A 16721-nucleotide genomic window follows, 5' to 3' on the forward strand; every position below is an offset into this window, starting at 1 on the left:
GGAACAGCAATAAAGCCCCCCCCCCGCCCTCTCCGCCACAACTGCACTGTGCTGCAAGAGGAGTGGTTTCGCAGACAGACAGACAGCTTCACCTCCCCTCCCTGTCCGCGTGCCATGCATCGGAAAAAAGGGAGGGAGATGGGGAGAGATGGTGACAGGGACAGAAATGAGAAGGGCGAGGGAGAGGAAGAAAGAGATGGCGAGGGAGAGGAAGAAAGAGATGGCGGGGGGGCGGAGAGACAGAGATGGGGGGAGAGAAATAAAGACAAATGGAAGAGAGTGGGAACCTTGTCACTAACTCAAGCATCCGGGCTCTTTTCATTAATACACAGATAAATTCACTCCACAGGCTGGCAAAGTGGGGGTGCGCGCACGTGTGTGTGTGTGTATGTGTGCTGAAGCATTTTCCATCCGTCTGGTGAAATTAGGTTTGGGAAGAACTGCAGTGGGTGCTTCAGAGTGATAGGGAGTGAGTAGGGGTGGGGCGAGCGAGGAGCTCTTTGATTGAGTGCCAGCATAGGAGCATCAACACGTGATCCACTGAACCAGTTGCTTGAGGGTTCAGGGACGTCGGGTGGCTCGTTCCGCACCACCTAGCCAAAAATGGGTGCAGTCCAAAAAAGCTCATTTTTTGTCAACAACAAATTGACTGATCTACATCTGGGGGAAAATGATCCGCCTTTAAAAGTTGCCTTCATCCCCGAGGTTGTGATACACCAAACGTATTTATGTTTGTGTCACTGCTTACAGCTAAAAATGTTTGCATATTCTTTATTCTGTGGCGAACTGGTATGATGCTGTACAGATATACACACACACACACGTGTGCGCCCTTCTGCATGCATGTTTTTGAGAGAAGAAGTAGCTGTGCTGACATTGATTCGAGGGGTTATGCTAATATGATTAGTGTGGATTATGATAATGTGGAGAGAGAATCTGCCAGGTTCGGAGCCATATTTTCTGCTCTCATTTGGGGGAGAGTTAATTGGTTTGGTGCCTTTGATGTCTCAGCTTAGCGAAGGAGGTTGAATGTGAATGTGTATATCTGTGTGTGTGTGTGTGATAGAGAGGGGGCGCCCAGTGAGATGTATTTTATTTTGGGGCTTGGGAGGTAGTCAAATGGAAAGGATGAAGGTACACGAAACTGAAAATTATATTTTCCCCCTATTCTGCATTTTTGTTTTTACAATTTCCGAGGCATTATAGGTAGTCACCTCTGTCAAACAGAATGAAGATGGCTGTGAGATATAGGTTATAACAGACTTTATAACCTGTGTTTAACTAAGCAATGCATTTTCCCCCCACATCCACTTGGAGATGTTTGGTGTGATTAATTCCATGGCGAACGGAACATCACTGATACCGCCAACAACGTGCATATGGGTCTACTTACAATAGGCTAAAGGGAAGGCTGTTTTAAAACTGGCGACAGACTCAGGTGCCTGGATGATTGGTTCCCTCCATAAGCACAGGGGGTGCAAATGACATGATCAAAACAGCCTTTAGATTGGCCCCCAATGGACAACCAATCAAAGAGAGGCACTAATACTACTGATATAGCAGTAAGCCTCAGGAAGGGAATTTAAGGGGCAAGGTAACACATATTTGAAGTGATTTTAAGAGTTAAATGTTGGATAACAAATGTAGGTTGAGGTGTTCAATGATACAATTATATGAAACTGAAAATAAGTAAAAATCTTGCAATTTTATTTGCATATAAAGGCAGCTAGATATATCACAATGACCTGGAAGAAGAAGAAGAAGAGGAAAAAAAAACAGCGGCTCTAAACTTTCAATGTTGAACAAGACAATCTAACTCAGAGAGCCATGGGACAATTTACAATGGCGGAGTTGAAACTATTGGCAACATTTTTTTGTGCTAGCAAGATTGCATTTACACACAGTGCAAAAAATTAGAAACCAAAGGAATAAAAACACAAAAACTATCATATTTAACATACCGATGGACAACTAAACCTTTTTTAGGCAGGCTTGCAGAGATATATGGATAGACAGACAGAGAGCGAGAGAGAGAAAGAGCGAAAGAGAGGAAAATTATATAGAAGAACATAATCTTTCAGATTGCCAATACCTTATATTCCAAGAGCTGATTCTGTCTTACACAACGGCATTAATGCCAGGCAGGTATTGAGGTGGCTTACATTATATCAACATTAGAGGAAACTTTGATGAGAACAAAAAAGACCACCTGTGCATTTTGCACATAATATATAATATATCACTTACAAGCAAAATGAAAAACCATCTCTCATTTAGGAGACGTTCAGAACAAACATTTTAGTAGACAATTTACAGAATACACACATTTATACTTTTTAAGACATTTTTTTTGTCCAATTAAATCTGCAGAGTGAAACACTATAGCACAGATGAGTGAGATTCGTTCGAGTTCTTCACTGCTCTTATATGCGAGTCCTTTTGGATCAATCACGGGTAATAAATACGAGGCTTTCTTTGTGCTAGCAGAAAGAAGGGGGCTCTAGCTAGGAAATGTAAAGCTAGTTTAAGGCAGTATCCCTGTCAGCCAAAAGGAAGCTTAATTGTCCTTAAAAAAAAAAGAAAAAAAAGGAAATAACATATTTAATAAAAACAAACGTCATCCACTATTCATGTATTCAGCAAAAAAGTTGCAAAGCAAACAAATTGTACAAATTCACAATGCTTCTTTATCTTACAGATTCAGGTTTTAGCTTCTCCTCCTCTCCAATATCACCCCCCTGCCCCGACCCAATCCCCAATAACTCCCAAAAACTATCCACCCTCCAACGACAGTATACAAAAAGACTAATATTTTGGAAAAGAGAAAACACAAGAAAAGAATTACTGTTAAAAAAAACTAAAAGAAACGGAGGGTGTCCTTGGCTCCGACGAGCCCCTCACGAGCTGCTCGGGTTGGGCAGGTCGAACACGATGGGGGGGTTGGTGGGCTGGAAGCTGACCGTGCAGACGGAGGCGTTGACGAAGGTCGTGTAGCCGTCCGTCATGAGGCCGTAACCTGGGGAGATGGGGGAAAGGATGGACGGATGGATGGATGGTCAACGTTACAAGGATGCAGAGAGAAAGGCACCAGGAGGGACACGTGTTCTGATTGAGACGGTGACATTGAGCTAAAGACAAGGCCTGCTGGTAGCGGACGTGGCATAGGCAACACGTCACCGAAACAGACGGAACTGCCATGTAGGGCAGCTGGAACAGGAGAGAGCAATGACAGAATATAATCATGTGGAATGATTGAGTATGATAAGACCACAGGAACTAAAACGCGAATGTCACTCAGAAAATATGAATGAAAGCTGTTTTTCAGCAGATTTGCAGCTGTGTAGAATTACTACTGACATGAGTGAATCTAACATATAACACGCGACCCCCCACACCAAAACCCCCCCCCAAAAAACAAACCTGAGATGACATGATGAGTAAAAAAGAACCTTTGCTCCTACTCTTGTACATTTGGTAGAGAACAGCGCCTCTGATGACAGGGCCATGTGTTCTGATCCGCACAGGCCACAAATGCTGATACCATCTAAAAACGTTTACTTCCCCATAGTGCGAGTGGGGTTGGGGTGAAAACATCTGCTACATAACTAAATGTAAAGCAGTTTCCCTTTCCCACAATGCCTCTTTATAGCCAGGGAGGGAACCGGCTCCAGGAATATTATTTTCTCGTAGAGAAAGCTGGTGCCATGGCTCTGCCCATTTGCTGTACCATGTTCAGCAAAAAAACCTCCAGTCTGCTGTACAAACAAAACCCCCTCCATACACGATAAACACTCGGAACACTGCAAGCCCCCGCGTCTCGGAGAATACTTGGTCTAATTAGCCTCAGGCTGGAAACTAGATCGTTTTTCCCCCTCTCCTTCAACATGTTTAATTAAAAAAAAAAATCTAGGGGGATGGAGGACAAATGGCATGCCCACATCTGCTGAGCAGAGATGCTAGAGACTGTAGCCCTGAGGACAGATAAGGGACAGATAAAATGACTAACCCCTAGCCCTCGTGCCATGTCCATTGTGTGAGTGATACATAAAAAAAGACAGTGTGTCAACTCAAACTTTCAACTGCTACCCATGGGTGCCCACTTTCCTTCCCGAGCCTGCACGTATCTACAAAACGGCAACTCAACGCTCTCATTCATATTAAACTCGCTCAGTGGAGTGCGGCACATTATCATTTAAATTCTTGTAATCATGTTTCAGTTAGTGACATCCAACTTTTAGGGCTTATGTTACACACTCAACTATAAGCCAACAGTCTTATTTAAATGATAATTTTTTTTTATACTTGCCCAATTATATTATACTGTCACAATTATATTTTTTAGTTAGTGATCTTTTTCAATTATTTTCAGCAACTGGTGTGACTTTGCTAATGATTCAACTTGATGTCTCCTCACAGCACAGCTCCACGTCCATCACAACAAAGCTACTAATGCATATAAACCAACAGGAGAATCTGGAGTGGTAGAGCATGACTACTGTCTGTGGTGTGTCTGATGCAGTCTGGAGGCTCTACCTTCATGGATGCCCCCGAAGGCGTGCAGTTTGGGCCGGACCCTCCTCTGCACCGTGTTCAGCAGCTCCACGCAACCCACCCTCTGGAGCTCTTTAGGAACCCAGTCCCGAAACCCTGCAAACACACACACACACAAACGCACACACAAACATCAAAATCTGTCACCCTTTAGAAAATCAATCTTTTCCCTAGAAAATCAACAGCTCAGTAGATGACGTTCACATTCGATTCGATTCACATCCCAGATAAAAAAAAAAAGTGTGTAACAACCTGCAGAAAGGAAAAGAAAAGCAATCACGCGAACCAGAGAGAGAACATCATGGAGCCCACAAAACAAAACAACACAACACGAATGCTGCTAAAAGGACGATTAATCTCAGTACTTCAGTGGAGAGCAGGAGTTTGACACTAAAGACCTTAAAGTGTCAATATTATGGTCCAATAATAGGAAAAAAAGGATTTAAACAGGAAAAAGAGTGTTTAATGCCTTTATGCCATAGCCAAGACCATTGCAAGCATGGCAAATGGGTTGGGTAAAATGTGGCAATCAGTAAAGGCACACTACTTATAATACAATTACATCAAGACACTGTTACGTTGGTTTTGTGAATTTTTCACATTTCAATTTATATTTATTTTCAATTCAAATTCAATATTTGAGTTTTAAAATGAGAAGACACACTTTACTTCTGAGTTTGTTTGACTTCAAGCCAAACCACAATAAAAACTAGACCTCTCCTGAGAGAGGACACGTGATTTATATTCACACAACATTTACATGAGCCAGTACCTCATTAGGTATGCTAATGGTGGGATGTTTCTGTCTAGTTAGACTCACCGAGGGGCGGGTTGTGGGTCATGAGGATGTCGATGCCCTCAGGTATGAGGTTCCATTTATCAAGCAGGGACTGTCCCCGCGGCAGGTTAAAGCCCCAGCCATTAAACCAGGGGGTCCTGAGGGAGAAAACAAAACACACACACACGCTTAGAATAGACAGCTGACAGTAGACGTGGAGACAGTCTCATCCTATCAAAATGATAGCCTCTCTCTCCCTCTCTTCCTCCCTCCCTCTCTCTCTCCCTCCCTTCCTTCCTTCCTTCCTCCCTTCCTTCCTCCCTTCCTTCCTCCCTCCACCCCCCACAGAGTCCATCCTTCACATGTGACTGGAGGGGAAGGCACTGCAGGTAGTTGCAGGTTAACACTGCTGCTCGTCTCTGATGGGGAGTTTAACAGAAACAACACAACCCCGCAGCCCTCCTGCTGGCAACGGGGGACACACCAAGAGAAACGACAAGCCCTGTGCTGGAGGGAAACTGCAGGGGCTTCTGCATAGTAAATGAACGGAGGGAGCGGTGAAGAAACAGAGCGCGCGAGAGAGAGAGAGAGGGGGGGGGGGATGATGAACACTTTGACCGTTCAATGGTAGAAATTACAAAAGATGCTGACTTCAGGGACTTTGGCCTCTGACCTAAGGCCATGTGGATAAAGCTAGACGCAGCACAGCCTCTCTGACAGAAAGTGAAATAGATGGCTGGTTGGCTGGTGAGGAGGCACTGGGATGCTATTCTTAGTCATTTAGTCACAGTATTTTGTAGCGGGCTTGACTGAGAATGTGTGTGTGTGTGTGTGTGTGTGTGTGTGTGTGTGTGTGTGCGCCTCTGTGAGTGTGTGTGTGTGTGTGTGTGTGTGAGAAGGGTAGAGGCGGAGGAGGGGGTGGATTCGAGGCTCAGAAACATCAATAGGGTTTGTTACAGTGAGGAATTGCCACGACGACAGCGACGAATGAAGTATCGAGCGGTGCCGAGCGGAGGTGAGTTCTGACACAAATAAAACGGTTCCTGCAGGCCCTTCGATCAGCCTGGGGAAGGAAGTGAGAAAAAGAAAAAAATATATATATACCGAGCCAAACAAACAAATATATAAATAAACAATTGCAACCAGTACAATCGGTGGACAGAAATGGAATATTCTTGGACCGGGGCCATTGATAACTGGTTAATTACAGTGATCCCCTGTATGGGAAAATGATTCAGTGCAGGTGCCAGCATTTGAGGAATAGAAAGAGAAGGTTCTAGTCTATATCTGTGGAAGGGTTCATAAATCAAGAGCCCTACGCTAGCGATTTGTTATACATGGATATTCCATTTTATTGGACCTCACAAAAAATAAAACCTTCAGCAATATTGGAATGAAAAAGCACTACATCCAATCTATCTGGACAAAAATATTTTAAAGACTGTGCAAATACACAGTACTGTTGTGAGTGAAAGGGGGGGGGGGGCACAAGACAACATTTTCATATACAATCTCACGTCCACACACAGACACAGACACACACACACACACACACACACCTGAGGAAAATAAACAGAACACAACCCCTAGTGTGCAATGCGGCTGGAATTCGGCGGCAGTGGTGTACGAGCTGAGGGGAGGTGAGGGGGATGGGGAGCTGTGGCCGTCTGGTACAAAGGCGCCATTGTCGGTGTCTGTGTATGAAATATACCTTCCATGCGAGTGCATTTGTTAACCTCCATAAAGATTAATGACATCCCCGTCACATAAAGGAAGGCTTGTTTCCTCCAAGGGTCTGTGTGCACACACACACACAGGTCTTATTATCCAGCTCTGGTGCTGCAGCCTGGACTGTGAGTGTGTGTGCGTGTGTGTGTGTGTGTGTGTGTGTGTGTGTGTGTGTGTGTGTGATGCTCACTGGCAATCGCCCCCAGCCCCTCGGCCTCGGAGCCAGATTAGATAACGGGCTGACTCCCCGGCCATCTGGACAGTGTCGTAGGGAAGCACCGTGTAGTAGCCGGGCTGTGCCGGGGCAGGGCAGGGCAGGGCAGGGGAGAGCGACCCTATTAACCAGCCATTAAACACACACCTTGTGTCAGCCCAGGAACTTAATGGCCACACCGCATCACAGGGTCCCAAAGTTATAGGAAATGCTGTCTGTGCAGGGCAGGGGGAATTAGTAAGGAGAGAAAATAAATAATAATAAATAAATAAACAAACAAACAAACATCGGAGCAGACCTTGCTGCCATGGCGACAGATTCCGGCAAATAGCTTGAAGTTGCTGGCAGAGTGGGTTAAAAGAAGCACTTTGCCTGCGAGTTATGTGTTTGACAGAACCCATTTAGCCTCCTATGCAGAATGTCAATATTCAATTAGAGCAGCGCATATTCACCACATCCTCAACACCCCGTCCACACACACACACACACACACACACACACACACACACACACTCACACTCACACACAGAGAGAGAAAGAGAAAGAGAAAGAGAGAGAGGGAGACAGACACACACACCTCTCTGCACCTTCTAATGATGCAGGGTAATCTTGATCATTAGTGAGAGAACTGGGCTCGTGGCGAGGCAGAGAGGACAGAGGTGGTGGAGGGGGGGGGGGGGACGACGACCCTAGTAGTACCTTATTCTCACTCACACTGACTCATTTATTTATAACAATTCTACTGTTGCGGTGTCGTGTGGGAATGGGAGGAAAACGGTAAAGTTATAGCCTTATCCCCGGTGACGTAGTTACATTAACGATAATCTTTTCTATCATGGCTCCTCCAGTGGGTTGGTTGCCTAGTTGGTATGCTAGCTAACCGCTATGAGAATGCTAGAGTGCAATTTGCATGACATGATAGCTAGTTATCTAGTTGATGCTACAGTCTCCGCAAAACCCTCAGGATGCCTTTGCAGCTTTGAAGTCAAATTCATATCAACATGAGTTCATATTAACACACTCTAGCAGCTGCCAAGTGTGAAGATGGTTCCCCAAGTACGAGATAGCTAGGATAGTTAAAAAGCTACGATAGGTAGAAACACTCTGGGTGCCTGTGTAGCTTCATATTTACATGAGTTCATATTCTCTTCATATTAACATCAGTTCACATTACATGGTTGTGGTTAAGATCAGAGTGATAATGTTAAATGGCTTCAACTTTTAAATGGCCAGTAGCGATCACACCACAACTACATGGAATTTAGTTTTACGTGACAGGACGATTTAACATTGACGCGGGTTTGTTTTATAAAAGGTACATAAAATACTGTAATGCGGTTTATACGGTGCGGTTTATAGTCTGGTAAATACAGAAGCTTGTAAGTTTTAAATTATAATAGAAAAAAGGTAGAAACCCTCAGGGTGCATGTGCAGCTTCACTGCTTGGCCCCCAAATATATACATTTAACTTAGCAGCTAATTAGTTCATAATAGCTTCGTTTACACGGTTGGCCTTCAGCCCAGAAACATGCACCAGGGTTAAAGCTCCTGATGCGTTTACACTATGGGCCATGTAATTAATGGCAAAATTCGCACCCATAGAGACATTACAAAATTCCATGAACTATTAACACACCCTAGCAACTACCAACTGTGTGTTTGCCCCACACTTGAGGATTTTTGCACAGATCTTGAGTCTGATTCGCTCCTCACAACAATCCCAAGGGCGTTCCCGGCTCAAATGATCCTTTAATTTAAGGGGTTAACAGACACGATCTTAAATGTTACTGACTTGATCGGTAGAAAACAAGTTCGATATTTACGACTTAAAATCATGTAGTGTGAAAGGAACAGCAATGGCATATTGATCAAAAACCCGCAATTGCCAAGGAGAGCGAGCTGAACGGGAAGCGGAGCCCAAAAAATATGAATATGGAACGTCATATCCCTGGCAGTGGAAGGTCAGAGTATATACAAATTACCACATTTCTAATGATCACAGGTCTCACTCTCCCCTCCACCTGTGTACAAATAACAATAATGTTAGCTTGTAGTTGCAGTAGTAGCAGTAGTTTGCTGTAGCCCTGTTTGAGACTAACAATTAAACCATCCCAGCTCCAACTGTAAAATGTTTAAGCATTTAATATTTAATGCATTTATAGCATTTAATGTTTAATGCTAATTCCGTTTTCTCAGCCATGACTTCATCCACGTTTTTTTATTCACATATTTAGTGTAACCAGCTGACGACGATGGTCCCCAAGTCCCATTTGATCATGCAAGTTTTTGTGAGATCCCAAGTCCTTGGAATCCCCACTCTGAAATTGTTTAGAATAAACAGCAAGCGTGGAATTGTCTGTTGTGTGCTTTCTTACGATTAACATATTAAAAATCTGTTAAATCTGTGTAAAAAGATTTGAAAATCATCTAATGTGCACCAGGCATAAGCTAGAGATAACTAGGATAGTTCATAGCTAGGTTAACTAGTATGAGACCATGCATGTTTCACACGTCTGGTAGAGGTTTCACGCTCCGTAGCATCGTGTCAAATACAGTCAGGTGGGAATACACCACTCCCATGACTTTACCGTTATGGAAGACTGAGTGGGAATGAAAATGTGTTATCTATCCCATGTTGTTTTTACCTGATACGTTAATGGGCTTCATATGTGAAAAAGGCTTAGGAGTGGGCAGGAGAGGAAGAGGGAGAGGATGCTGTGGACTCTCACTACTATCTGTGCCAAGCAGACAGCTCCCACCCAGCAGATACTGCACAGCCCCCCATGCCACTTCATGCCCGATATGCTGGTGTTGTGTGTCAACAATTCAAGTGCTTTGATTCCTGTTATTTCTCATGGTTAACGAGGTCAAAGTGCCCTGGAGATTAAGCATAACAATAAAAGAAAATCACAAGGTCACTTCTTAAATTTGGTTCTTGAAAATAAAAACATGTTTGAAGTGAAAAAGCAGCCAGTGCCTTAGAGAGTGCGATAGCACGACTTAACGCGCCATTTCATTTGAGAACTGCCTACTATAACAGGCATTCATATATAAAAGTACTTCATTGCCTACAATACCATTAAAACAATATCTATAAAATAAGGTTCCTGAACTGATGAAAAAGCTCCTGACAGAAACAGCCATTGGTTCTTGTGAGAGACAGGGGAGAGGGGCTCCCGTGCTCCGGGTCGGTCAGGTAGCTCAGCACGGCTGTGACTGGGATTAGCTGCAGCTGTCAGACAGCAGGAGATTACACACTCACACAGACGTCAGGTCAGGCCCTCACACTCCATGCGTACGCACTCACACACACACACACACACACACACACACACACACACACACAGAGAGAGAGGAGACGTCAGGTCAGGCCCTCACACTCCATGCGTGCGCACACACACACACACACACACACACACACACACACAGGAGACGTCAGGTCAGGCCCTCACACTCCACACATACACGCATGCACGCACACACACACACACAGGGGTCAAGCCCTGCAGCAGCCCCAGAGTGCCGCTGTCTGATGGAAACTCGGCAACTGCCACGCGTCTCCACCAAGACTGGCGGCGAGATCAGCCCGCTTTAGCACCACTAAAGCCCTGTTCCCCCCCAACAGCAGTGCAGTGCGGCTGTTTCACCCCGCACCAGGGGCTGGCCTGCTCTGGTCCGCTGAGGGGAAGATACCGGCCCAACCACACACCCACCCACATTCACCTGGAATTCATGGACTCTTGAGAACTCCCATTTCTCAAAAGGTTAAGGTTACTGAAAGCAATATGGTGTAGCTTTCCCTGAGCTTCTCTTAATGCTTACAGATATGGCTGGGATCTCTTTGTTCTGAGCGCGGAGGTCGGCTTGAAGTGATTACGGCTTGACCCCAGCGGGAGCGGACGCGCTGACCTTCTGTCGACCCGACGCGACACCTCTATTTACACCTAGCCGGGCCGTGGCCCGCAGCGCCCTGGCCTGCCGTGTTTTGTCAACAGCCAGCGCTCAGCCTTCTCCACGACGCTGCGGCCCCCGATGAACTCTCACCGGCAGGTTTGTGTTTTGTTAGGGCCAGCGACGCCTTCTGGTGCAGATTAGTCTCGTTAAACGGCTTGTGTGTTAAAACCGTCTCCATCCGTCTTCTTCCCCTTGTTCCCCCTCTCACACTCACTGTCTCTCTCTCTCGCTCTCTCTGTCGGGTCCATGCCCTTTTGGTAGTGAGGACAATATAATCAGATTTTGAAAGTGAGGTCTGAGCGTGTTGTTTCAGGAACCTGACCTCTACACACACACACACAGGCACACAGAAAATGACAAAAATACCTGGTGTTCCGTCATGCTAGGCACAGGATGATAAGATCACACATTTCAGTGAGGTGAAACTCAAGCCTGCAGGATGGGGTGCTTTACATTACCAGCACAGAGCACCTGCTTCATGTGACAAGAGCAGAGATAAAGAGGACAGATACTGCCGATAGAGGAGAAAAAAGAACGAGAGAGAAAGAGACAGAGAGGGGGGGGGGCTACACACCAGAGCCCAATATTAAAAGAGTGAGAAGAACAGCCTCTATAGCTAGATGGAGGAACGGACAGAAGAAAATGGTAGAGGTGAAGAATCTGGCATAGAAGAGCATCAGACATGGCACACTAATAGAGAGGATGGTCAGGGAGAAAAAGGTTAAGAGAAAATGAAACACAGAATGAAAGAAAGACAGGACTCCAAGGACAAAGAACTAAGATAACGGAGTGAGGAATTCAGAAACAGAGAGGGAAAAAAAGAGAGGGAAAAAAAAAAGAGGAGAGAGAGAGAGTGCTGAAGGAAGAGAAAATTAGAAACTGAGCCAGCGTCTCGTCGGCACAGTGAAGTGTGAACCCACTCCCCGCCCCCCTCCACCCCTCCGTGGTACAGTGCTGCGACAGAGCGATTCATTTCGGCCCTCACCTCGTTGTCACAGCAACGCAGAGGTCACCTAAAGAGGGGCCTAATTGATCAAGCTGTCAGGGCCAGTAAGGAAGAGGATGTTAATAGGAGTTTTATTTCCCCCTTGGGGACTCGGCGTCTGACAGCTAGCCAGCGAGTGAGCGTGTGTGTGTGTGTGTGTGTGTGTGTGTGTGTGTGTATGGATACGCTGTGGGTCAGGACCGAGCCCAGGCCCCCGGCCACTTTATTAACTGCCCAGTGAATGGGAGGCAAGCGGTGACCCTGCCCCGGGGCCTGACAAACTGCAGCTTAGCCCCAAGGCCACCACTGCGGGCAGGGAGAGAGGAGGGCGACATGGGAGGGAGGGAGGGAGAAAGATATGGATGGACGGATGGAAAAAAGAGAGCGAGATGGATGAAAATGGAGAGAACCAGGGGGAGAGGTGGGGGAGGAAGAGAAAAAGGAATGGGAGAGAAAGTGCGCGTATGTGTGTGTGAGAGTGAGAGATAGAGCGAGAGTAAGAGAAAGAGAGAGAGAGAGCACGCAAGAGAGTGAGGGAGGGAGAGAGAGAGGGTGAGGGAGAGAGAGAGAAAGAGAGAGTGAGGGAGGGAGAGAGAGAGAGTGAGGGAGGGAGAGAGAGAGAGGGTGATGAAGAGAGAGAGAAAGAGAGAGTGAGGGAGGGAGAGAGAAAGAGAGAGTGAGGGAGAGTTAGAGTGAGGGAGAGGGGGTTGTCTTCCCCTTAGCTGACCTGCCACAGCTCTAATAACAGGGGCTGGCTGACTGATGCACTGAGTGGAGATGGGGGAGATATCTTACACTCTGGGTGTTTGTCCCCACTGTCTCTCACACACACACACACACACACACACACACACACACAGGGGCTGGAGAGTCCAGGAGGCCAGCCTCAATACAGCCTCCAGCCAGCTACCACAACCAGCCAGACACCAAACCAAACATACTCTTTGCCAACACATAACTGCACCTGTTTCACAACGCATTACAATGAAAACACTTATCAGGACAAAATAATTTACTAGTGTACCGGTCATCTATGACTTTGCAAAATACTTCTAGGTTCTAGTTCAAACCCTCTGATGGAGCCAACAGCTTGCTGACAAAGGTCTCCATGAAGACTAAGAACTACTCTTCGTCCCAGTTTAGAGCCCCCACTGGCCAGCAGTTTAGAGGGCTCCTCATCTGGAACAGCAGTCATAGGCAGTGGAGATGAACAGATGGCAGAGAGAGGGGAAATAGACAAGTGTAAAAGTGAGAGACAGAGTTCAGGCAGAGGGATTAGTTTAAACATATGCTAGTGAGATCATGTGTGTACCCTGATCTGACTGTGGTATTTTGAGAGTCAAAAACAGCCACCAAACAGCCTCCACTTCCTATCTCAGCCTTCTTTCATGTGTACACATACACAGTCTCTCACTTCCTGTTCCCTTTCTCGCAGACTACATATAGACAGACACACACTCTATGCACACAGTCACTCCACTTCTCTCTCACACACACCTTCTCACAGTTTCTATCACATAATACACACACAGACACCAACTCTCTCAGTCTCAGTCTCAGTCTCACTCACACACACACACACACACACACACACACACAGTCACTCGACTTCTCTCTTACAAACACACACCACACAGAGCTTCTCTCACATACTATGCACACAGACACTAACTCTATCGCTCTCACAGACACACTCACAGACACAGACACACACACACACACACACACGTGCGCACACCCACACACAGAGCTCCCAAGACCGCTCAGGCTGCAGAGGAGAGCAGAGGATTACGGCGGGCCTCAAAGGGCATCCTGAGCGAGTGAAATATTCAGGGCTGGCGGTGAGAACTGAGAGCCGCGCGCCCGCCCTGCCGCCTCATGAGGGCTGCCCCCGCCGAGCGGCCGCCCAAAGCTCAGGGATTCACCGCCTTAACCTGCCTGACCAAGGTGCCAGGCACCCACATCAAATATTAAGCCAGCCTCCATACAGACCTGAGACACCTCACGGAATGGCAAGTGACCAGGATGAGAACTAAAACACAGTTTAAAAATGACTGCTTCACCTTTTCATTTTATGGAGATTGTGTAAGTGATAGCGCTCTGTTGCATGGTGACCAAGGACAGTCATTTGTAAAAAAAATTCTCCCTGATGTAAATCACTATTGCAAGAGTTCCACCAAACTGTTCCGTACTGCTTTATACTGCACACAGTGCAGAAATGAAGACATATTCAAAATGGATGAACAATAAATACTACAACATCAGTGACTCAATAGGTTTGTTTTTGAGAAGACATGGTTCAAATGAAAACCCAGATAAGTCTATTTTGCAGCGCTGACAATCTGAGCTGAATATAAGCAAGTCTCTGTATGCAGTCTGCTCAGAGCCGAGTTTGCCTCTGAAAGCTACCATTATTTGCGGTGTCTTCATGGGAGTAGGGAGGGTAACAGCTGGAGGGGGTGTGTGATGAGGGGGTAGGAATGAGAGGTAGGGGTGTGTGTGTGTGTGTGTGTGTGTGTGTGTGTTTGCTCCTGGGAAGAAGGGAGGCGGATGTGTACATTCACACATCAGCATTGGCCAACGTGACTTTGAAATATGGATTTGTCAGGCAGGGAACAGGTGGAATCTGAGACTTAATGGGAGGGGAAGGGCAGAGACTCTCAAGGCTAAGAACACTGGACAAGCCCCTCATTCACACGCCTTTACACACACACTCACACACACACACACACACACACACACACACACACACACACACACACACACATTCGCTAGAGCCCTATTCACGCGGTCAGGGCTGGGGCCTTGGCCTATTCAACCTCCACTCCCTATTAACGGGTGCGGTAGGGTTACCTGTCCAAGCAATCTAACCCCTGCCCCCATCCTGTGAACTTGATCCTCAGAACAATGGTGAGGGGAGAGGGGTGATCTGGGTGGGGACTGGGGAAGGGGGACAAAAGCAAGGACAGGCTAAATGCTCTGGGAAACCTTGAGCTTGCTCAAGGAGAGACTCACAAAGTAACAACATATGCCCATTCAACCATCTCACCTGACCCAATATCCTATACAGCATTTCATTTCACCACTGTTTCCCTAGTGGCTCTACATGTTAAGATGGGAATACCGGGAGGAAGATCTAAACTCAGACGTTGTCTTTAATGAAAGTTGGATTTAGCTCCCCCCGCCCCTTTCCCATGCTCCATAAGTAGATAGGATGAACCCTGGCGTCAGTATAACATAAGAGAAAACACTTCTCTCCTCTGCCTAGCCTGCAAAGACCGCGCAGTAAATTTCAATGTTCCACATTCCTAGGCTTCTTTTTTTTAACTGAAAAGGTATTGTGGAGGACACGGAGTAGAAGTGACAGGAACCCCTCTCCTCTTCTGTATGGCTCTGGAGGAGATCAAAGAAAATGCACCTGCGAGGCGAGTACAAAGAAAAGCCTCGGATAAAAAAGATTGGAGAACACAGGGCCACAGACTGGACCAATTAGTGTTTTTTGGCGACTGCATTCGCTGCGTGTTTGTGGGCGTCATCCACCCTCTCTCACATTAGGCACGGAAGCCAGCCCAGAGGAATCCAACCGGTTTTAACACCCACCAAGCGGAATGGCTCTTTCGGTTCCTAACATTCGGGGGCTCAAAGCTATGTATGACTGCTGTAGAGTGGTGTTGTGGCAGGTCAGTCTGAAGGTGTGTGTGTGTGTGTGTGTGTGTGTGTGTGTGTGTGTATGTGTTTGTGTGTGTGTTGGGATGGGGCGCTTGGAGGCTCGGCTGTCCATTCAGACTGCTGAAAGGACAGGATGTGTACTGCAGAGGAACGATTAAACCCCACTGAAGTCTAGAGGAGGGGGTCAACCAGAGGGGTCAACCAAGCTCACTCCCCCCCGCGGATTCCAGACGCAACACTCGCTTGCTCCTGACACTGTGCTGACAAGAGAGACCGGGGAGGGGTGGGGAGTGGGGGTCAAAGGCTATTGTGGTCAGGGAGGAAGGCAGATTGGGTCAGATAAGAACAGGCAAGGAGAAGGAGAGCGCAAGAGGTTGGGAGTCAGAGATGGCATGAGAAAGAATGTTGAGAAAGACAGACTTGAGGGGTGGGGGGGGTCTGACAGGAATAGATAGGTGCGAGAGAGCGAGAGAGAGAGAGAGAAAGAGAGAGAGAGAGGACAGAGGAAGAGAGTGAGTAAGGGGGAGAGGGGAGTTGTTAGAGATTATAAGGAAAAAGATGGCAAGGGAAGTGGGCTCGAGGGGAAACTGTTTTTGGAGGGTATTGTCGTATTGTCTTAACCTTACAACACTTGGCGTTATCAAGGGCACCGTAAACAAGTGACCACAATGAGAACAGGAAACCATAAAAAATGGGAATTGTTTTCATAGGATTTGAATTCGAGCGAGAGGAAAAGGAACAACTTGAGTGCACATTAAACTAAACACGTCCCTTGTCCACACACCGCCCTGCCAGACAAAGGCCCACACACCCGGGGAGCTCTTACGGAATCTGCCACGCAC

The 16721-nt window shown here is 46.6% G+C and overlaps 1 protein-coding gene across 5 annotated transcripts in view; it reads right to left on the reverse strand.

Moving 5' to 3' along the window:
• Window positions 1-1686: 1686 nt before the first annotated feature.
• The window catches only part of mpped2a (metallophosphoesterase domain containing 2a), a 52812-nt gene continuing 37777 nt past the window's right edge, over window positions 1687-16721 (reverse strand). For all 5 annotated transcript variants that reach the window (XM_012827011.3, XM_031569142.2, XM_042708036.1 and 2 more), the window contains 3 exons: window positions 5372-5487; window positions 4534-4647; window positions 1687-3016 (listed from right to left, as the gene is read on the reverse strand). In XM_012827011.3, the coding sequence (XP_012682465.1) occupies window positions 2898-3016; window positions 4534-4647; window positions 5372-5487 (349 nt within the window). In that variant the 3' untranslated portion in view covers window positions 1687-2897. The remainder of the gene's footprint in view (window positions 3017-4533; window positions 4648-5371; window positions 5488-16721) is intronic.

This window comes from Clupea harengus, chromosome 6 (assembly GCF_900700415.2).
Source record: "Clupea harengus chromosome 6, Ch_v2.0.2, whole genome shotgun sequence".
Taxonomy (NCBI): domain Eukaryota; kingdom Metazoa; phylum Chordata; class Actinopteri; order Clupeiformes; family Clupeidae; genus Clupea; species Clupea harengus.